We start from the raw sequence: 22,915 nt of genomic DNA, 5'->3' as shown, positions 1-22,915 counted from the left end.
ATTAGGATTGGCCAGACACCTTTGGATAGAAGGGCTTTCCATAAACATGTTGTGTCTCTTAGTTCCAGACCCATATCCAAATCTAAAACGAGCGGCATACCCTTCCCTTCACACAGTTCCATCAGTTCAAGAAGCACCCAAGTTGGCAATGTCAAATGCACCTACTTTTGCACTTACTCATTACATTGAAGCTACCAAAACGTCAAAAATCGGTTGCAACGAAGCTCCCAAAAAGTTCCAAAGTACCCGTTGAAGCTCCCAACGACTTTGGAGCATTTTTTATAAGCTCCCAAGCTCCGAGGGGCAGGGGAGCTTTGGGTACTTTCTCTCCAATTCCTGGGAGCGGTACCATGTAACTATGCTTTTTTCATCTGTAATTGGCTCGAGTTTCAGTTTCATAATGAGAAGTCGAGTTCCTTATCTTCTAGATAGCTAAGAATCTTTGTGTCTCAGTCATACATTTCATCCATTCCAGACTAGGTTTGTTTTGGGTAATATCTATCACTATGAAAGGGTTGAGTTCGACCACCATTGTTGACCGAGTTGGAGCTGTTGAGAGGTGTTAAGCATCATTAATTTATGTGTTTGAATTTCAAGCTGAGAACCTCTTCCAAATAGGCTGTGAGCACTAAAGTATAGGTGGTGCACCTCATTCCCTTATCAGTACGAATGCAAATTTTGGAGGTTGAATATTCTCCTATTCATCTTTGGTTGCAAGTGGAGTGAATATGGGTTTCATTTCAGGTTCCTCTACCACATTTACAAGCTTTGCAAACCATGATATATTTATATTTAATAAAGTGGTTGAATATTGTCAAATATTTATTTGTACAAATCTACGATGTTTTCAATAGAAGAGAAGTGGTTTTACATGTTGTCATAAATGTGCATCAGTGGTGTTTTCATTTCCTGAGTTTTCTTTCATTGTTTACTATTGTTTGGGAGCCTTGTATGGTATATATTTGCTATTACGTGTCTCTATTTGAGGATAAATATAATAAACTACACTTACAATAGTTCATGTCCCAATCATTTGTTAAAATACCAAAGTGAACCAAATCAAATAAACTCAAAGATTTTGTGGTTTTTCAATATCTTTCTAAGAGGGTATCTTACAGATTCACCAAAATAAGAATAAAACATGTAGCAGCCTTTGCAAGAAGTCCAACTAGAAAAAACACCACCACAATTAGTTTGAAGGTCTATCAAGACTCATAAACCTTCACAAAGGTATCCACCCTCATATTAGATTTTGAACCTTCACAAAGGTATCCATCCTCATATTATATTTTGCTTAGTGATGAAGGTGAACATGAATGTTTTAAAAAAACTTATAAACTGGAAACTAGCAAAGAGTGAAAAAAAGAAAACTATTGAGGAAGAAATGGGCTCTCTATTGAAAAAGAAACTTGGGAATCAGCAACACATCCAAAGGAAGAAACATCTTATAGAACAAATGGGTGTACATGATTAAACATGAAAGTGAAGGGAAGAAAGAAATGTTCAAGGTAAGGATGGTGGTAAAAGGGTTTGCTTAAAAAGAAGGTGTTGATTTTATTGAAATTTAATCTCTTGTTAAGATGTCATGCATAAGAGTTGTTCTTAGTCTTGATGCTAGTTTAGATTTTGAATGTGAAAACTACATGCTAAAACAACCTTTGTTCATGGAGATTTGAAGGCCAAGATTTGAATGGAGCAACGAGATGGATTCAAAGAAACATGTAAAGAGAATTTAGTTTGAAAATTGTAAAAGAACCTCTGTGGGATAAAACAAGTGCCATGCCAATGATATAAGAAATTTGATTCATTTATTTTCGAACATAGTTTTAAAATATTAGAGGTTGATCATTGTGTTTACGTCAAGAGATATGAAGAAAGGTACATTATATGATTGTTATATGTGGATGACATGTTGAAAGGTACACTATATTATTGTTATATGTGGACGACATGTTAATTGTTGGACATGATGAAAACATGATCAACAAGGTGAAGAAAGGTTTGGGCAACAAATTTGCAATAAGATATTAACGTTTAATACAACAAATATTGGGTATGACAATCATACCTGATAAAAAGAACAAAAATTTATGGCTATCACAAGAGAAATATATTGAAAAGTTGTTAGAGAAAACCAACTGGTACATCCCTTGCACCTAACACCAAACTTAGTGTTGATTTATGTCCTTGTGATGATGAGGAGAAACAGGAAATGAGAAGGACTCATTATGCTTCACTAGTTATTTGTATAATTTTGGTAGTGCATTGATGTCTTGAGTGTCAAGATTGTAAAATCTAGTAGCTCTCTCCACAACAGAGGAACAATATATAGCTAGAATAGAAACTTTTAAGAAGATGTTATAGATGCACACTTTCTAGAATATTTGGAAATAAAACAAGACAAATATATATTTCATTGTGATTGTCATAGCGCTATTCACTTAGTAAAAAAGCCATTATATATTTCTAAAACAGAGTATACGAAAGATATATATCATTGGATTCATTGAGTACCAGATGAGGAGGAGCTTTGTAGAACACTGTGTGGTGTGACACAAGGGAGATGAGAAATTTTTAGGAAAATATTAGTGGCTTTAGTATTTGGTCTCAGGTGGGAGATTGGAGATTGTTAAGTGTTGCTCCAAATATAGTTGAAAGTGAATGCAAATATAGTTAAGAGTGAATGAAAATATTTAAGTGGAAGTGAAAACATTTAAGTAGGAGATTGTTAAGTGTTGGTCCAAATATAGTTAAAAGTGAATGCCAATATTGCTAAGAGTGAATGCAAATATTTAAGTGTAAGTGGAAATATTTAAGTGTGACTTCAAATATGGTTGAGTGAAAGTGTAAATATTATTAATTTTACTCCTAGAATGAAACGAAAACTTCTCCCTTGTAAGTAAAACTGAGAAATCTACTATAAATAAAATTGATTTCATTCATTATTGAGCAATTGAGAGTTGAGCTGAAGAAAAAGTTGAGAAATCTTCAATATATAAAATTGAGTTCATTCAATATTGAGAAATCCAGAGTTGAGCTGAAGAAAGAAGGCCCTTATAAGTATTATTGCTAGTAATATGAGAGTTGAGTGCTAGTAATATGAGACTTGAACTCAAAAGAGAAAGTTCCTAGAAAACTTCTCCCTTGTAACTAAAACTGACAAATCTACTATAAATAAAATTGAGTTCATTCATTATTGAGCAATTGAGAATTGAGTTGAAGAAAAAACTTAGAAATCTTCTATAGATAAGATTGAGTTCATTCATTATCAAGCAATCCAGAGTTGAGTTGAAGAAAGAAGGCCCTTATAAGTATTATTGCAAGTGATATGAGAGTTGAGTGCTAGTAATATGAGACTTGAACTCAAAAGAGAAAGTTCTTGTAATTATTGTTGCTAGCAATAAAAAAGTGTTGTTGATATTTTCTATGTGATTTTTTTATGTTCCCTCCAACGTATGATAATTCTAAATCATTATTTTATGTTCCCTGCACACTATGGTCATTCTAAATCATTATTTATTCTATTTTGTTTTTGAAAAATACTATATTTTTGATACGAAAAGACCAAAAACCCAACATTGTCATTCTAAATCATTATTTATTCTATTTTGTTTTTGAAAAATACTATATTTTTGATACGAAAAGACCAAAAACCCAACATCTTCCTTTCGATGTAGTTATGAGCTCTTACTCAGAGTCAAATTATGTTTGTATTTTCTGAGTGTAAAGATATTTTCACATGTTTGAATTTTCTAACGAAAAGATTTACTTTATTGTTGATACTTTTTGATATTCCTATATAGTCTAATTCATCTCTTTGCCTCAAAGCATATATTGCATTCGCTGATGAAATGAGAGGAAGCCTGCTTTGATGGTGGCCATGACATGAAACAAAATGATTTTTTGCTCGTTCATTCAGTCGTTTATTACATAGAAGGGAACACATCAAGGTATGATATAAGTGGTGGGCATCAAATGAAATGAGACGAGAGCCTATAGATGTATACAACCATAAGCTCCTCCGGAAGGAAACCCACAATTTCGTAGCGGCTTAAGTGATCACTTCCTTGCTTATTTAGTTACATAGACACATTATCTATATTTTCTGTTCGTCGCGCACTTAAAAGCCGCTGTCCGTCGTGAAATAGCCTGTCCTCCACACACCATTAACACATGAATTAGATTCATGTATCGGCAGTGTTTCAAGCAAAAATACATATAAATTGCAGCGAACATGGCAGACTAGATGATGGATTAACATGAATAACAAATAGCATCGTGAATAAATGAAAGAATGTGTTAGTCCACAGTATACTGACAGCAGCTTCCTACACACAAAGCTACAGAAATTAATTACTGTTTGTGTTGATAATGAGTAGTCATGGATATCGATCGATGGAAAGACTTACGAGAACGGCGTTGAACATCGCACCGGCGGGGAGGCTGGCGGACGTTGCAGGTTTCTGGAAGGTAAGCGGCTCTCTCCTCCATGGAGAGGTACTCCATGGTTGAAACATACGATTGAGATTGGTCAAGTACTTGCTGTATGGCTCGGCATCGGCATTGTGGAGACATTCTTTCCAATTCCTCGCAGCATCTCTCCGATGGCTGCTCTCTCCGGCACTCCATGTAGTCGCGGCACTGAGACAGTCGTTGCGGATCGCAGGAGCGTCGTTGTTGTTGCAGGCCCTCTCCATACATAATGCCTTCACGCGCATCAACAGTTGGGGTGCCCCACTGAAGAAGGAGCAGAAGGGTTACGCCTAGGCTCGCCCATTTAAGAGCCAGTCTCGTAGTGATCGGAGGGGAGAAAACATCCATTTCTTTTCTTCTTTCGTTACCGTGAAAGATTGATAGATATATGGAGCGGGAGTGTGAAGAGGAGGTGGATCCTTATGATATTTATGGCAGCGTGGGGAAGCGTCTACTTGTATGAACATAAAAGTAGAGAACAACACAACAGGAAGAAAAGGTCGAGAGTCCAGACGAAACACATGTAGCCCATGCCCCATCTCACACTCCACGTCCCAAAAATCGAACGCCTGCCTCCGATTCCAATAGCCGCGTCTTTCATTTGGGTTTAGTTGTTTTAAAGAACAGAAGAATCTTACAGGTGTATAGAATCCCTGACAGTGCAGGGTACAGTACCAACGATTATCGGAATTTAGAAAATTTAAACTCGGTCATGACAAACTGCCTTAGCGTGGTGGTGTTGATATTTCACATTTAAATCAGTGGCTACCACGGGCAAGGTTACCACAACTAACCTCCTACGCGTGCACTTATTGATGAAATGTTCCATTTTCACATGACGATGGCATGTGAAAATGTTCACTACCTACCGTATGATAGTAGCGCTTGGCTCATTCTAACCATACTGTAAGTGACTACGGACAGGGTGGGTGTGACAGTTTCCGAGAGAGGAACAAGATATCATGCTCGCGAGGAAGAAGTGTTATCGCTCAACCGAAAGGCCGAGGTTCGTCAAGTAAGCGGAATTGTAAAGTAAGTGGCTAGATGGTCTCGTCACCGGAGTTCATATGAAAACAAACTTCCATAGCAGGGATGGATTAGATTCTAGGAATGGTATCACACCCTTGTCTTTCTGGAGTTATAAAACCGAATACAAAGGAGAATATGAAAAACTGTCCACGCGATAAATTTTCATTAATAGTTAACTTTGTTGTTTGGAAGTGAAATGTATAATTACTATTACAGTGAAAGATGTACATACATTTTATGTTTTGAAATAATTCCTTTTATCTCCATATAGTCCTATTAGTTAATAATATTATTTAATAATATTATTAATTAATAAATTGACATATTACACAATACTACATATTTTTTCAAAAAATATTATTAGGAAAACATCATAATTCTCCACAATTTGTCTTTTTACCTTGATTAAAAATTCACAGTGCTTATATGAATTGTGAGGGCTTCAATTCGATAAAATAAGAAAAAACTGAAATTTCATCACCACATTTGACCCAAAAATATAATTCATCTTCATGTTTTCACCCAAACCGTAGCAATTACAAGTTTAACAATTAAATCTTTCATGAAAACCTAGCGCTGCACCCTGACCTATTGGTGAAGTGAACGAAAATGCAAAGAGTATATGGCACTTTTTTGCACCTAGGTTAACGCCATGTAGTCATCACAAATAACGTGGTCTGCAAGTATGCAATAACTTCAAACCATCGCTAAGGAATTTGAATTCAAACCATTGGTAAGGAATTTGAAGAAGAGGACTCACTTGACAATGGAAATCTTCCCAAACTGTAACCATGTTCAATGACGCCTACAACCGTGTAAGTGTTGAATCAAAAATTAGTTATAATTTCCCCCACTATAAATTACTAATGAAAAAGGAAGAAATATTGTTACTTTTCTTAGGATTAATTCCTTACCTACCAAGAGGCTCAAGTGAGATGCCTTTCCTAGTCATAACTTTGTAAAAAAAATAAAAATAAAGAAGAGGATAATTATTCCATGAAGGGTTTCAATGTATAAAGAATTCAAAGTGTCAAAAAACCTCAAGGCTACCTCAGCCTTTTACCTAGACTTCCCTCCTTATTTTTCTTTTGAAATGGCTGGTGAAATTTCTGCAATCTCAATGAATGGGAAGGTTAAGATCCTTATTCTAGCAAAGGGTGAGTACCCTGTTAAAATTGGTAAGACGAAAAATTATCAGAAAGCTCAGAGAACCTCTGTCAAAATTTAAGAAAGAAAAGATAAAGAAATTGTTTAGAGGTTTAAAGAGACTAAGGAGATCCTATCTCGTAATCTCATGTGCCACTTAGGACAAGATATATGTTTTTCCAAATAGAAAAAACCTACAGATATCCCTCACCAAGACCATGAAAATTCAGCTGCGGTGAGTACTACATTAGGGCTTGAAGCCAGAGAGAAGAGATCCAAACCATTGTGAGATAAATCGCACAATGAGACTTCACTGGTAAGTTTGGGTAGGGCAGTGATAGAAAGAACAATAATGTGATGGATTATTCTATTCATGATTATGAGGCATAATTTCCATAACATGATAGGGAGGTGGTAAATTTGTTAGAAAATAAAAATAAAAATATAAGGTTAATTTTGACATTTACTTTTTTGTTAATTTGGGGATGTGACATTTAAGAGAAGAACGCCACAACAAATAAAGTGTTCCTAATGAAGAAATTATATAATTTTGTTGGGATGTGTTATATTCTTTCCATGACTAGCCCACACATAGTTAACCTGGGCGTTAGACGCCCCCCCTTTATTGCGTTGATTACGTTGCGGGGGGAGTCACAGGGGGTTTGAGGGGTGCATGTAACCCCATTCTATGGGGTCTGGGGCAGCGCCCCAGAAAATTTTGTTTTTGGACCCTATATTAGGTTGGGCAAACCTACCTATGGTTTTGTGCATGATTTTCGCACATCGTTTTGGATGCGATGGTTTTCAGTCCATGGTATTGGATTCTTCTACATGTATAATATGTATTGTAACATTGAACGAAACATAATGAAAAATCAAGCTGGGAGTCTCGGTTTTGGGATCCAGGGGAAAATCTTTGTGTATATGTGTTTTATGTGTTATGCTCTCACATTGTTTATCTTCTATGTTTTAGAATTCGTATGTAGGTAATTTCTGTACGGGGTTAAAACCTACATTTGGTATCAGAGTTGTTTTGGCTTCAAGGGGATGCCTTTATTGTTGAGGGGTTTTGCTCGGGTCTGTGGTAGACCCTGTTGAGTGGGAGATCTGTGAGATCAATTCTGGTGGTGAAAGAAGATGGCGAGCAGTGGAAAGATAGAGATTGAGAAATTTAATGCTTAAAGTTTTGAGTTGTGGAAACTCAAGATGGAGGATTTGTTGGTGGATAAAGATCAGTGGATCACGGTAGATCCATGTACTAAACGAAAGGGAGTGTCCGATGAAGAATGGAAGAAGTTGGATTGGAAGGCAAAGAGCGCAATAAGATTGTGTGTCTCACATTCAGTATTGCTGAATGTATTAGGGAAAGCTACGGTGAAGGCTTTATGGGACAAGTTAGGGACTTTGTACCAATCTAAGTCTCTGGTGAATAAACTGTGCCTATGGAAAAATATGTATGACTTGAGGATGAGAGATGGAGACTCAGTGACAGAGCATCTAAATGCATTTAATACTGTAGTAAGTCAGTTATTATCTATTGATATTAAAATTTCAGACAAATATAAGTGCATTAGTTTGTTTTTTTCTCTACTAGATTCGTGGGATAGTCTGGTTATTGCAATAGGTAGCAATGAAATTTCCTTGGAGTTTGATGAAATTGTCTCATCCTTGCTGACGGAGGAGATGAGACGGAAAAATATGGAGATCCAGAATGGTGATTCCTTGTCTGTAAGAGGACGGTTCCAGAACAGAAACAAAAATAAGTCATCGAGTGGGAGATCTAAATCTAGAAGGAGATCTAAATCTCCAGGAAAACCTGTAAAGGTGGTGTGATGGAAATGCGGAATGGAAGGGCATCACAAAAGGTATTGTAAATCTAAAGCTCCTGACAAAGGAAAGGGATTTGATGATGCTCCTTCTGCAGAGGTGAAACCCACCTCAGATGAAGGTGGGGATGTGCACTTGGCTTCTTCAAGTACACATGTAGATCATGAGGCACGGTTGATTGAATCAGATGCATCCTTTCACTTCACTCCCCATAGAGAGTGGTTCTGCGAGTATGAGAAATATGATGGTGGTGATGTCTTCTTGGGGGATGACAGGAAGGCTATAATCGTTGGTCATGGAAAAGTAAAGTTGAAGTTGCATGGTGGAAGGGTTAGAACACTTCCAGGTGTTCTGCATATTCCTGCACTAGCCAAAAATCTGATTTCTATAAGCAAGCTAGATGATGCAGGTGTAAAAACAGTGTTAGAGAAGCATACCTAGAAGATGGTTCCGGGGGCACTGGTATTGATGTGGGGAGTTCGACTTGGAACTTTTTACAAGATGCAAGGTAACAATGTTGTTGATGGATGCAACAATTCTATGGTTTCTAAAAGTGGAGCTGGAAATCTAGTGGTCTTTGGAGAGAAGACCATGCTGTGGCATCAAAGGCTTCGACATATTAGAGAGAAGGGCCCTCGAATACTTCATGGTAAAGGTATGGTAGAAGGTATGAGTAATAGCTCTCTAGATTTTGATTTTTGTGAAAATTGTGTATATGGGAAGCAGAATCGGGTGAGTTTCTCCTCTGGTGGTAAGAGGGCAAAATAGATATTAGAGCTCATGTACAGTGATGTGTTTGGACTTGTGAAGGTTCCATCATTGGGTAAGTCTGTGTATTATGTATAATTTATAGATGAATTCTTAAGGAATACATTGATATATTTACTTAAGAAAAAATCTGAAGTCTTTGACAGGTTTAAATAATTTAAGGCTCTGGTGGAAAACCAGACAGAGAAGAAGATAAAGGTGCTGAGGACATATAACGATGGAGAGTTTTGCAGTAAGGAATTCAATGAATTCTGTAAGTGTGGTATAGCAGGACAGAAGACTACTCCATATACACCTCAGCAAAATGGAGTTGCAGAACGAATGAACAAGACGTTGATGGAAAGGGCAAGAAGCATCCTTAGTGGTGCCAAGTTAGGACAAGAATTCTAGGCAGAGGTGGTGGAGACTACATGTTACCTGGTCAACAGATCACCTTCATCGACATTAGAGGATAAGACTCCACAAGAGGTATGGACTAGTAAGAATCCCTCTCTTTCACATCTGAGGGTATTTGGATGAGATGCATATGTACATGTTCCAAAGGAGAAATGAACCAAGTTGGATAGTAAATTTGAAATGTGCATCTTTATTGGGTATAAGGATGGTTTAAAGGGTTATAAGCTTTGGAACTAGTAACAAGGAAGGTTGTGTACAACCGAGATGTGGTGTTCGGCGAGGTGAAAGATGTTATGAAACATGAATTCCAACCAAAGGAACCTGAGAAGATAGAGTTTGAGCTAAAGGAGGAAGAATCAGACTCTACAGCAGAGGAGGAATCAGAAGATGAAGAGCCACAAACTCTGGGTGTGAGAAGATCAGTTCGAGAAAGAAGGAAGCTAGAAAGGTATAGTCCATCTACTTTCTGTTCAAATTTTGCTTTATATATTACTGATGATGATCCCGGAACTGTGAAGGAAGTAGTAGATTCAGAGGATGGAAAATTCTGGAAAGAGGCCATGGTTGATGAAATGGCATCTTTGCACAAAAATGAGGCTTGGGATCTGGTGGAGTTGTCGGATGGAAAGAAACCCATTGGCAGCAAATGGGTGTTCAAGAAGAAGACAGATGCAGAAGGAAAGGTGGAGAAATACAAAGCTCGGTTGGTGTTATGCCCTTAACCTGCAAAATGATACCCCAATACAGAATATGTGAAGAAAAGATACCCAGAACACAAAATAGCAATGATTTTATTATTCAGAGAGTAATGGTCACTTGCCTCTTCGAGGGGGCAACCTCCAATAATGTAGAGCTCGACTACAAAATAAGACACGATGCTCCTCGCAGGGAGTCTCTATCCTTTATATATGACTCATACATGCAATACCACGGGCCAATACCGTGGGTTTTATTAATACCATCTATCTAATACTACGGCCCATTTGCAACTAACTGTGGTTCCGTCATTAATTGCGGATTAACCACTTACAATTATTAATATGGGCTTTATTGACACTTGACTATGACATGATCCCATTACATAAATAAGGGGGTTAGGGTGGGACCCTTACATGCCCTCCCCCTTAAGACGAGCCTTTTCCTTAAGGCTAAAGCTGCGGAAACTGCTGAAGAATAGTGGCTGGTTCCCAAGTTGCATCTTCCGGAGAGGTGTCTTTCCATTTGACTAGGACTTCCTTAATCATGGAGCCGTGCAATTGCTTGTCTCGTGTGTCTAGGACCTGTTCGAGTTGAAACCAGATGGACCCTTCTTCGTCCAATTCAGGTAGACTGGTCTGAATTCTACAATTGTTCCCAATCACTTTCTTGAGGCATGAGACATGGAAAACTGGATGGATTTTTGCAGTAGGTGGCAAGGCCAACTTGTAGGCCACTTCTCTAATGCGCTGAAGTACTTGATATGGTCCGTAGAATTTGGGAGAGAGTTTCTGACACCCCTTGTCCTTGAGTGATGTTTTCTTATATGGTTGTAGCCGTAAAAAGACCTGATCCCCTTCTTGAAATTGGCGCTCTGAGCGATGCCGGTCTACCTGTTGCTTCATGCGGTTTTGAGCTTGATGAAGATTCGCTCGAAGATGGCCGAGCATGGTTGCGCGGTGTTGTAGGAGTTGATCCACTGCTTGTACTTTTGAGCATCCCTTGAGATACGAAGTAGGTGAAGGCAGAAGTTAAGCATATACGGCTTCATAGGGAGTCATTTTGGTGGTGGCATGATAGTTGGTGTTATACCACCATTCAGCCAGAGGTAACCACTGTACCCAAAGGTGTTGCTTTTCTAAAGTGAAACACCTAAGGTAGGTTTCTAGACATTTATTGATGGGTTCGGTTTGACCATCTGTTTGCGGATGATAGGAAGTACTGAGTTTGAGTTGAGTGCCTTGTATTCTAAAGAGTTCCTGCCAAAAATTACTGGTGAAGATCGGGTCGCGGTTGGACACAATAGAAGTGGGCATTCCATGCAATTTGAAGATCTGATCCATGAAAGATTGAGAAACCAAAGTTGGTGTAAACGGGTGGGGTAGGGCGCAGAAATGAGCATACTTTGACAGTCGGTCCACAACCGCCATGATGGCTGACTTGTTCCCAGACTTTGGAAGACCTGTAATGAAATCCATAGAAACCTCCGTCCAAATTGATGCCGGAATGGGCAATGGTTATAATGTGCCTGGTGTGTTGACGGTTTCCCCTTTGTGGCGTTGACAGACATCAAATTCTGCTACGAAAGTAAGGATGTCCTTTTTCATGCCTATCCAAAAATATGATCTTCTGGTGCGAGCATACGTCTTCTGAAAGCCTGAATGTCCTGCAATGCGAGATGAGTGCAATTATGCCAAAATGCGACTTTTGAGGGTGGATGTTGGTGATATTACGACTCTGTCCTTGTAGCGAAGAATATCATCCTGCCACGAGTAGCCCTTGGTGGAATTTGGATCTACCTGCAATTGAGAAATGTGTTGAGAGAGCCCGGGGTGTGAAAACCATTCCCTGCGAGCCTCTTCAATCCATTCTGGAATGGGGAGGGAAATTGCTAGCAGATTACTTTCCTCCTCAAATTGGCGAGATAATGCATCTGCTACACTATTGTCTTTCCCTTTCTTGTGAATGATCTCATAATCATATCCCAGAATTTTGGCTAGCCATTTATTTTGTTGTGGGGAGGATAGGCATTGCTCCAAAAAATATTTAAGACTGTGATGATCTGTGCGGATTTGGAAACGTCGCCCCAATAAGTAAGGTCGCCAGGTCTCGACTGCATGTAAGATGGCCATCATTTCCTTCTCGTAGGTAGATTGGCCCAGATTCCTCCCACTGAGTTGTTGGCTTGTGAAGGCCAACGGTCACCCTTCCTACATTAAGACTGCCCCAATACTTGTACCCGAAGCATCACATTCAATGACAAAAGATTTGGTGAAGTCAGGTAGTGCTAAGACTAGAGTGGAACAAATGGCATTTTTTAGAGCTGTAAAGGCCTGTTGTGCTTCCTCATTCCAGAAGAATGAATTTTTCTTTAGGAGTTGGGTGAGGGGCTTCGCTATGTGACCATAGTTGCAGATAAATTTATGATAATAGCTTGTGAGACCCAAAAATCCTCTCAAGCTCTTCAAGGTCTTAGGTTGAGGCCATTCCTGCATTTCCTGGATCTTTTTGGGGTCCACCTTGACACCTTCACGCCCCACAATGTGGCCCAAATACTCTACTTTTTCCATGCCAAACGAACACTTGGACATCTTGACAAATAATTTATGCTTGCAGAGCAGTTGCAAGAGTAGATCTACATGCTGAAGATGTGCGGCCCAAGTGCAACTATAGATGAGGATGTCATTAAAGAAAACAAGGACAAATTTCCTGAGATATGGTTTAAGAATGTGGTTCATAAGGTTATGAAAAGTAGAGGGGGCATTACAAAGACCAAATGACATGACCAGGAATTCATAATGGCCTTCATGAGTTCTGAAAGCAGTCTTGGGGATGTCGACTTCCTTCATGCGAATTTGGTGGTAGCCTGAGCGAAGATCCAGCTTAGTGAAGAATTGAGCCCCATTGAGTTCATCCAGCAAATCATCAACCACTGAGATGGAAAATTTATCTTTGACTGTCAACTTATTGAGGGCCCTGAAGTCGGGACACATCCGCCACTCCCCATCTTTCTTGAGCACCATGACCACTAAGGATGAATAAGGACTAATGCTGGGACGAATGACACCTGCTTCCAAAAGTTCCTTGATGATTTTTTCTATTTCATTCTTTTGGGTGAACGGATATCTGTATGGGCGCACATTTGGGAGTTGGGCCCCTGGAACCAAGGTGATGCTATGATCATGTTCCCCTCATGAGGGTGGAAGCTCATGAGGCTTGTCAAAGACTGGAAGATGGTTATTTAAAATCTGTTGCATCTCAGGATGAATTAGTAGAGGCTTTGTTTCGATTGCCTGGATGGCATTAAATTGAGCTACAACTCCATGATTTCCCTTTTTTAACAATTTTTCCATCCTATGCGAGCTGTTGATAGAGGGGGCTCCTGCCTGGAGTCCACGGAGGGTATGTGTGTAGTTGTTCTGCTTAAAACTGATATATAACTCCTGGAAATCCATTGTGATTGGCCCAAGAGTGCGGAGCCATTCAGCGCCGAGGACAATGTCGCAACCCCCCACGTGTATGGCAAACATGTGGGTTTTCAACTGATAATCCCCCATTTGAAGTTTGACATTTTCACAGTGGCCTTCACATTTCATTGTGCCTCCATCCGTAATTTGAACTTAGAAGTTAGAAACTGCTTGTACAAAATAATGCACTGCTTCTGCAACTTTTTGATGGATGAAATTATGTGTACTTCCACTATCAATCAAGATTACTACTGGGCGATGTTTAATAAAACCTCTGATTTTGAGAGTTTGAGGGGAAGAAATCCATGCCAAAGCATGCAATGAAATAACTGGTTCGTCAGAGACATTGTCCTTTTGGTTGTCTTCTTCTAGCGGCTCCTGTTCCTCCAGGGGTCGATCTTCCTCTGTTGAGCTGTAGTCAGTGGCATCAATTTGAAAAAATTTGGGCTCCTTGCATCTATGACCTGGGGATTATTTTTCATCACAGTAGTAATATATGCCTTGCTTTCTTCTTGCGGCCATTTTCACAGGTGACACCTTTTGGACCTTAAGTGGTTGAGTCGTGTTGTGAGCCTGTGGGGGGCGACCTTTAGCGGAGAAATTTGGGCGACTGTATTGGGCTGCTAATGCACGTTCCACGTTACGAGCTACCTTGCAAGCCTCCATCCATGTGGGAAGTTGGTGCAGTAGGACTTGGGCTTTGATAGCTTCTTTAAGACTGCTGATAAAACATTCCGTGTAGAACACATCTGAGAGAGCCCAAGTGCAGAAGGCTAAGGCTTCAAAAGCTGTAATACATTCATCCACTATACCAGTCTATTGGAGCTTAGTAAGACGACCCAAAAAAGATGATTCCTGGTCAAAGCGGCCTTGAAGAGCTTTGGTGAATTTCATCCAAGTCCTAAAAGGTCCAGTGCAATGCTGATGCCATTCCCACCATTGCCACCTTTCATTGTCCAAGTACATGCTCCCCAACATAAGCTGAGTCGCATCATCGAAGATGTGATTCAGTTTGTAATACTGCTCCATTTGTGCTATCCATGTCGACGGGTGAGAGCCGTCAAATTTATGCATATCCAACTTGGGAGGTCGCTGACTGGGTGGTGGGTGGGTGTGCCAGACGTGATGAGAGTGGCTAGACTCACCCTCATTGTGTTCAGTGCCATTATACTCCTCGTGGGCTTGCTCCTTGCCCTTCGGGACTATTTTCTCGACCATGCTACATAGTCCGGTAAGCTGAAGGTGGAGGTTGTGCATTGATTCTTCAAGTTTGTCCATCCTTTCATTGGACATCGCTTGAGCTCTAGTTTCTACCATACACCAACCAGATTTTTTTAAAATTGGGACCGCCTAAAAATTTTTCACTAAGAAGTGAATCGTACCACCGTGCTCAGCTCGTCATCCTGATTCTGATGGGCTAGATCACCAATAAGCACCCTTTTGCACAGGTGGATCTAGAAGAGATGCTGTGTGATCCCCTGATAGAAAAGGGAACTATAGTCTTGAGGAGTGTCAGGTGCTACAGATCGCAATATACATAAGGGTCTGGCAGTAGTACTCGGCCCAATGTTTCAGGGCTCTAACTAAGGAGGATCGACCATACCCTTAGCCGTACAACCCGACTACCCTATCGTATGGGTGAGTAATCTCCCCGAGTGCTGTTCTCAGTGTACTATAGCCGCAAGACGGCTGACGGTTTATCTATGGCAAGGTTTCAAGGGAGCCTAGGGGGCTTCCAATATACCCAGAGGGTACGTGGAAGACAATCCGTTCGCGGTTCTATCTAATGCGCTACTACTCAAAGGGGTACCACAGGGGTTACAAGGGAGTCCAACAGACGTGACCACCTCTTGTATTTCCTGCGTGCATGCCTCCCCAAATCTGTAGGTTTATGCGCTCAACGACAGATCCCGTGGTTTAAAGACGCCAGAACACGTCTCTAGCCAAATTTTTTTTTTGTTAAGAAATGGAGATCCCACCGGCCCTGGAAATTGCTATGATACCACTTGTTATGCTCGTAACCTGCAAAATGATACCCAAATACAGAATATACGAAGAAAAGATACCCAGAACACAGAATAGCAATGATTTTATTATTCAGAGAGTAATGGTCACTTGCCTCTTCGAGGGGGCAACATCCAATAGAGCAGAGCTCGACTACAAAATAAGACACGATGCTCCTTGCAGGGAGTCTCTATCCTTTATATATGACTCATGCATGCAATACCATGGGCCAATACCGTGCATTTTATTAATACCATCTATCTAATACTACGGCCCATTTGCAACTAACTGTGGTTCCGTCATTAATTGCGGATTAACCACTTACAATTATTAATATGGGCTTTATTTACTCTTGACTATGACGTGATCTCGTTACATAAATAAGGGGGTTAGGGTGGGACCCTAATAGCTGGTAGAAAAAGGTTATTCCTAGGTGTCAGGAGTTGATTTTGGTGATATTTTTTCTCCTGTTGCCAAGGTAACTTCTATTATATTACTTTTATATGTTACTGCTACTTTTGATTTTGAGGAAGAACAGATGAATGTGAAGATAGCATTTCTTCACGAGGATCTGGAAGAGGAGATCTACATGAAGCAACCTGAAGGCTTTGCGATGAAGGGTAAGAAAGAACTGGTATGCAAATTAAATAAGTCTCTGTATGGGTTAAAACAGTCACCAAGGATGTGGTATCTGAAATTTGATACATTTATATGGGGACTTGGCTTCACGAGAAGTAAAGTAGATCACTGTGTGTATTTTAAATTAATTGGTGATCGTGTTATTTATCTAGTCTTGTATGTGGATGATATGTTGCTAGTTGGAAATGACAAAGAAATTATCTAGGATTTGAAGACGCATTTGTCCTCAAAATTCAACATGAAAGATCTTGGTACTGCAAAATATATTTTGGGCATGAAAATTAAAAAATATCGGACAAAGAGGAAGCTTTGGTTAAACCAGAGGAAGTATGTCGAGACAATATTGCAGAGGTTTAATATGCATAATACTAAACCGATGAAGGTTCCTATTCCTGTAGGTGTAAAGTTATCTGTTGAACAGTGTCCCAAGACACAAGAAGAGGAAGAGGACATGTGTTGTGTTCCATATGCAAGTGTATTCGATAGCCTGATGTATGTGGTGGTTTGTACTACACCAGACATTGCACATGCAGTGGGAGTATTGAGCAGGTTTATGTCAAAACTAGGGAAGGAGCACTGGACAACAATGAAGTGGGTTTTCAAGAATTTGCGTGGCACTAGTGACAATGGTTTGTGCTACCAAGGAAGACCAGGATTGGATAGACTGTTGGATATTCATGGCTTTGTTGATGCCGACTGGGTTGGAGATCTGGATTAGAGAAGATCTACAAGTGGGTATGTGTTTAACCTATTTGGAGGTGCAGCCAGTTGAATGACTAAGAAAAAATCTGTAGTACCACTATCAACTATAGAGGAAGAATACATGGCAGCCACTCATGCAAGCAAGCAAGCAGTTTGGTTGCAGAGATTGTGTTCAAGTATGGGGTTAGTATAGGGAGCTACAAGGACAAATTGTGACAGCCAAAGTGCAATTTTCTTGGTAAAGAACCCTTCATATCATTCAAAGATAAAGCAAATTGATGTTCAATATCACTTTTTGAGGAATATGATAGAAGACAAAAAGGTGTTGCTGGTAAAGGTGGACACTTTGAAGAATACTGCAGACGCATTGAAAAAATCTGTGAGCTCTGAGAAGTTCTTTTGGTGTAGAGAAACAATGGGCGTTGGAGGGATGGATAAATGACTAATCTCTCTTATGGCCCCATGTGGAAAGAAAATAGGAAGTGGGAGAATGTTGGGATGTGTTATATTCTTTCGACGACTAACCCACATAGTTAAATGGGGGTTAGAAGGGGGCCGGAGCCCTTACTTCGTTGCGCCAATTGAACATTTTGGGTAGACCTACCTATGCTTTTGTGAATTATTTTCACACATGGTTTTAGATGTGATGGTTTTCGGTCCATGGTATTGGATGCTTCAGCATGTATAAATATGTATTATAACATTGAAAGGAACAAAATGAAAAATCAAGCTGGTAGTCTCGGTTTTGGGATACAGGGGAAATCTCTATTTATATGTGTTTTATGTGTTATGCTCTTGCATTGTTTATTTTCTATGTTTTATAATTCGTATGTAGGTAATTTCTGTATGGGGTTAAAACCTACAAATTTTAAGATGGAAGATGATGCTTTAATTGTAGAGCACTTAAATGAATTTAATATAATTCATGGTCAACTTTTATTTATAAAAATCATTTTATATGGTGATATTATATTCATCATGCTCATGTACTCCATACAACATAGTTGGGAGAATTTGATAGTAGATATCAACACTTCGACACTTTCAAGGACCTTGAAGTTTGATATTGTTAGCAGTAGTTTAATGAATAAGAAGTTGTGGCACAAATTAATTTTATAAAATAAGGGAGGAGAAGCTCTAGCCTTATATGATTGTGGAATGAAAATTGAACGTGATGGATGAGGGAATTCAAAATCTGGAGGTAGATCAAAGTTTAGAAAAGGAAGACTAATTTTCCATTATTAATGAAAATGTGGTCACATCAAGAGGAATTGTTGGATATGGAAGAAAGAGCCAAAGGGGTAAAGGGAGCAAAAGGTGACCCACAATGACAATGACGAAACCAGTATTGTTGCATCAAAAGGTGAGGTATTAATAATTGTTTCTTATGAAGATGCATGTCTTTATTCTTCTAATGTTGTTATGTTTGTGTTGTCATTGATGGCGCCTAATGGTTATCATGACTCATATGTTTCTATTAATGCATTTTCTATGTATTTCATGTTGTCACTGTATTCAAAAGGTTGTCATGGCTTTTCCTAAGTTTTTCATGGTGTTAAAGGGTTTGATGATAGCTACCATGTTATCTCATGTTCACTACTAAAGTTTACCTCATAGATGGAGGTCATGAACCGATACTTGCATATAGATATTACAAATGCTTGGAGGTATTTCCATGTTTATAAGTGACTTGATGTTGCAGAGGTGTTGTAGAAGTTTTCATGATGTATCAAGCACACTTCTGAAGTTGAGCTACATGGTTGATGCCACTTGATACAGCTCTTGCACTCATCAGTTTTCTCATATACTCATGAATTCTATGTCTTTTATGAGATTAAAAATAGGTTTCGAAGTTGTTTCCAAGAATCTTCAAGGTTGGATAAGTCCTACAGATGTTGGAAAAGTTTATCAAGTAGTTTGGTAGTGTTGTAACATTTTTTGACAACTTTAGAAGTTACAAAAATATTTCAAAATCTACTAAGTGATTTCTTGGTTATATATATAAATTTTCGTCAAGTTACCATCACCTAAATCCTTCACTTAATTAGTCTTCCAAAAAAATCATGTCCTCTATGAGTCAAAATTGAAAAATATCCCAAACCCATATCTAGCCTTAATTTTTATCTAAATTCCTTGGTCCCTTTCTACCTATTCCCAAATCTTATATTTCTTTCAGGAACAATATTTTTATGTGGGTCACTCCATTCGCTTTTCACCCTTATTATCATACCCCCTATTTTTTCTTATATATATTTTACTATACCCTACTATTAATTTTATTATTCATTTATTCTCCATGTTTACCATAATCACAGGTAAAAGTTATAATATTGTACTTTACTTTTTATCTTATTTATTTATTGCCATTATTACATACTCCACGTATTATTAAAATATTATTTATGTTCATACAAATCGATGTCCCCACCCTGCATTTCACACATTAAAATACCATTATATACATAACCTCGAGGTGTGTGAATAAATAAATCTATGATTTGTGGAGGGTTGCCTATCAAACCTTTAATCTACCCCCCTCCACAAAGTTGTTTCATTTTTATTTCATTTTGCATGTGTTCCCATTTCATGTATTACAAACACCCCCTCCTAAACCATTTACCACCAACTATCTCCCCGCAACACTGTTGACATACCACTTACCATATGGATTTGAATTTATAAATGGAGTGTGGGAAATTATAAAGTCTGCATCGAAGGCGATAATGGAGGGAAGACTTTTATAGTCCATTTTTTTTGGAATGAGTTTATGGGTGAAAGATTGAGAGAAGAGGAGGTTAGGTCAACAATTGAAATATATTTTCGTGCAGGTAAAATGAGGATACATGTTCTAGAAATACATTTCAATACAAACCATAGAGTTTCTAATGTTATAAAGAATTATTTACTCCCTGTGGAATAATTTTACAGAGGTAAAAATATAATTTTACATAGTAGACAAATAAATGTTTCATGCTATAAGGAGGAAAATAATTTTAAAGAGGAAAATGCACATGAACAAAAAATTTAGATAATTTCTTGTCCAAAATTTTTACAAGCGTTAAAAGGGGAAGATGAAAATATAATTTAATTACTTACCAAACATGGTTGGAGACATGGTTTTCAAAACCATGGAAAGCAAAACAATAGATGGTTTTCAACAAAAAATGAGAATTATTTATGAAGTTTCATTTACTCATAAGTATACAAAAACTGGGCAAAACTAAATATGAAAGCAGTGCATGATTTGGGTAAATTATTGTAAATTTATTTGATGAAATTCATAAACAAATAAATGCTACAAAGGAGAAGCATTACAAGAGATTGTTTTCAAATCCATGGATGGTTTTTCAAAGAAAAGATTATTTAAGGAAATATTTCAGGATTTGATTTATGAAACTCATGAGGAAAGAAACAATTTTATAAGTCAAAACAAGATATGGCTCTATATTAAAGACATGGTTTTTCAAAACAATAAACAGGAATGATTTCTATGGAAATATGCTTTTACAGATTTTTGGGAATTGTTTTTATCAAATTCTTATTCCCAAAAATTTGAGATGTATATTTTTCAAAATTAAAGAGTGACAAAAAATCAATAATTTTCAAATTTCTTGACAATGGTTGAGCACATAAGGATAATTAAGATAATTGAATTATCAAAGGATTTTATAAAATAACAGGGGATTAATCAATTCTATAAAAAGAGATGACTCAACCATATTATGCGCATATTAACTGAGTTTTAGGGAGCAACTTCAGCCACCTCCAGAATCTGAGGCAAAAGATCACATGGCAGAAGATTACATCAGATTTGTGACAAAAAATGGGCAACCAATTTTAAGAATAAAGACAATCAATCAACGATTAGTTAGCCAATTCCCAGATTTGGAGGAATAAGAATTTCAATCAGCTCTAGATTTCCTGCAATTTTTCAAAGATTCTTTTTATTTTAGTATGTTGTTCATATTCTTATTTCAAAATCTAGACACAATCAGTTGGGTGTAATGCTCTATATATTGTTTCAATTTCAATGTAAAAGGGTTGGATTTTGATGTCAATAACCCTGTTATTTTTATAAAGAATTTGATTGTAGAAATTTTAATTGAAGTATTCTATATTTAGTTTCATGAAATAATTTGTTCCTCATGTATATTTTTTGTTGTGATTTCATAATCTATTTATGCATATGTTCAAGGTAACATAGGCACTAGGACAAGGCTACGTTTGAGTATCAACCTCCTTGAAAGCCCATGGCAAACTTATCATCATTATGGAGACTAGTTAAATGAACAATCTATTTAAAAAAGTTCCCTTGCATCATTTAATTGTTTCGTTATGTCATTTGTTGAATGCACATTTGTTTGTTTGTAAAATTATTCTACACGCATCTACTATATCTAGTTGATTAAGTATTTAGTATGAATGTTTAATTATTATATATTCTCTTCTATTCCTCTACCAAATTTGCTAAAATGTATGTTATTCTGTCGAAGATAGATGTTAGAACTTCGATAAGGCCTCTGCAAGAGAGGGATTTATTCCAGAGTAGAGATTGGATACTCATCAACGATCACCTATAAAAATCATAGATCTAGTTGTTGTAATTCATAGGTTGTTGTCTAGTTATAGTGAACATTGTTAAAAATATCTAACACCTGAGGGACCCCCCTCTAGTTCGAGGGCTAGCTTGAACCTAAATTTTGGTCGAGCTGGTTTCTTGGCGTAGTTTCGCATCCAAGAACTACTTTCAAGTAAAATATAAAACATTTGGAACTGTTGCTGGGGAGCAAAGTAACGGAGAAAGCTTTCCCTAGATAATGATCGATACTAGATCTATTTCTTACTAGTGAACAATGAGTACACAATTAATATTGGTTGTATTTCTTTCACCTAGCGACTCCACTTTTCCTATGTGGCGATTCCACTGAGTTACCAATTCTAGTGGTTCGAGATTTTAGTTGCATTCATTGTTGTGTTTGTTCAAGGCTCAGCAGTATATCTTTCTTCCCCTCAACCATGATCAGAAATATCATATGTCTATAGAGAATGAAGTCTTCAAATTTCAGTTGTAAGTATCGGTTACCTATGGAGTTTTTATTTCATATTGTAATTATATTTCATATCTTCAACTCCATGCAAAGTGATCTTCCAGTTAATTGACTTCCCATGTGGTTACAATGGAAATTTGACTACATCTAACAGTACATATTTTCAGTTCGTTTAGATAGAGGTGTGGTGGATTGAATCAATATATCATTCAATTTTAGTGCATAGTAGATCATTTAGTTTTGGTGTGCAGTTTGTAAATGGGTTTTATTTTCAATAGTTGTTTGAGTTTGGATTCTAGTTGCAGTATGTAGTTTGGTTTGCTTGAATTGAAATAAGTTGTAGGAGATGTCAAGGAGAATATTTTTTTACTATTAACTTCACTAACCCAATGGATTAAGCATGTTATACTTAATTTTACTTGTAGCAACTGATAGTTTGGTTTTAGTTGGCAACTTACATATTTCAGGCCACAGATTGTAGGTTTGAGAGTGCATATAATTATTCTAATTATGGAAGGACTCCATGACCAACAAATTCAAGGTAGCTAGTCTATAGAATCTTTGCATTCCATAGGGGGAAGAAGTCCCCAGTAACCTATGTTGTAACATTTTGTGACACCTCTAAAAGTTAAAAAAAAAAAATTCAAAATTTGCTAAGTGATTTCCTGGATATATATATATATATATATATATATATATATATATATATATATATATATA

At 37.8% G+C, this 22,915-nt stretch overlaps 1 protein-coding gene across 1 annotated transcript; it reads right to left on the bottom strand.

Moving 5' to 3' along the window:
* Positions 1 to 3,886: 3,886 nt before the first annotated feature.
* LOC149155439 (2S seed storage-like protein) lies at positions 3,887 to 4,898 on the bottom strand. Its single transcript, XM_089440688.1, has 2 exons — positions 4,410 to 4,898; positions 3,887 to 4,149 (listed from the first exon to the last, which is right to left on the bottom strand). The coding sequence occupies exons 1-2, from the start codon at positions 4,819 to 4,821 to the stop codon at positions 4,121 to 4,123; spliced, it is 441 nt and encodes a 146-aa protein (XP_089296814.1). The 5' UTR covers positions 4,822 to 4,898; the 3' UTR covers positions 3,887 to 4,120.
* Between the last annotated feature and the right edge of the window lie 18,017 nt (positions 4,899 to 22,915).

This window comes from Pinus tabuliformis, chromosome 9, assembly GCF_031772625.1.
Source record: "Pinus tabuliformis cultivar Carrire ecotype Pingquan chromosome 9, CPIR1, whole genome shotgun sequence".
NCBI lineage: Eukaryota > Viridiplantae > Streptophyta > Pinopsida > Pinales > Pinaceae > Pinus > Pinus tabuliformis.
The sequence above is the reverse complement of the archived record's forward strand: the minus strand, read 5'-3'. Positions and strand labels throughout refer to the sequence as shown.

Bases quoted from the DNA above. Each gene is read 5' to 3' on its own strand.
- LOC149155439 (XM_089440688.1), bottom strand. From the start codon at position 4,821: ATGGATGTTTTCTCCCCTCCGATCACTACGAGACTGGCTCTTAAATGG. The intron at 4,150-4,409 runs GTAAGTCTTTCC...TGTGGAGGACAG, and splicing joins CGATGTTCAACGCCGTTCTC to GCTATTTCACGACGGACAGC.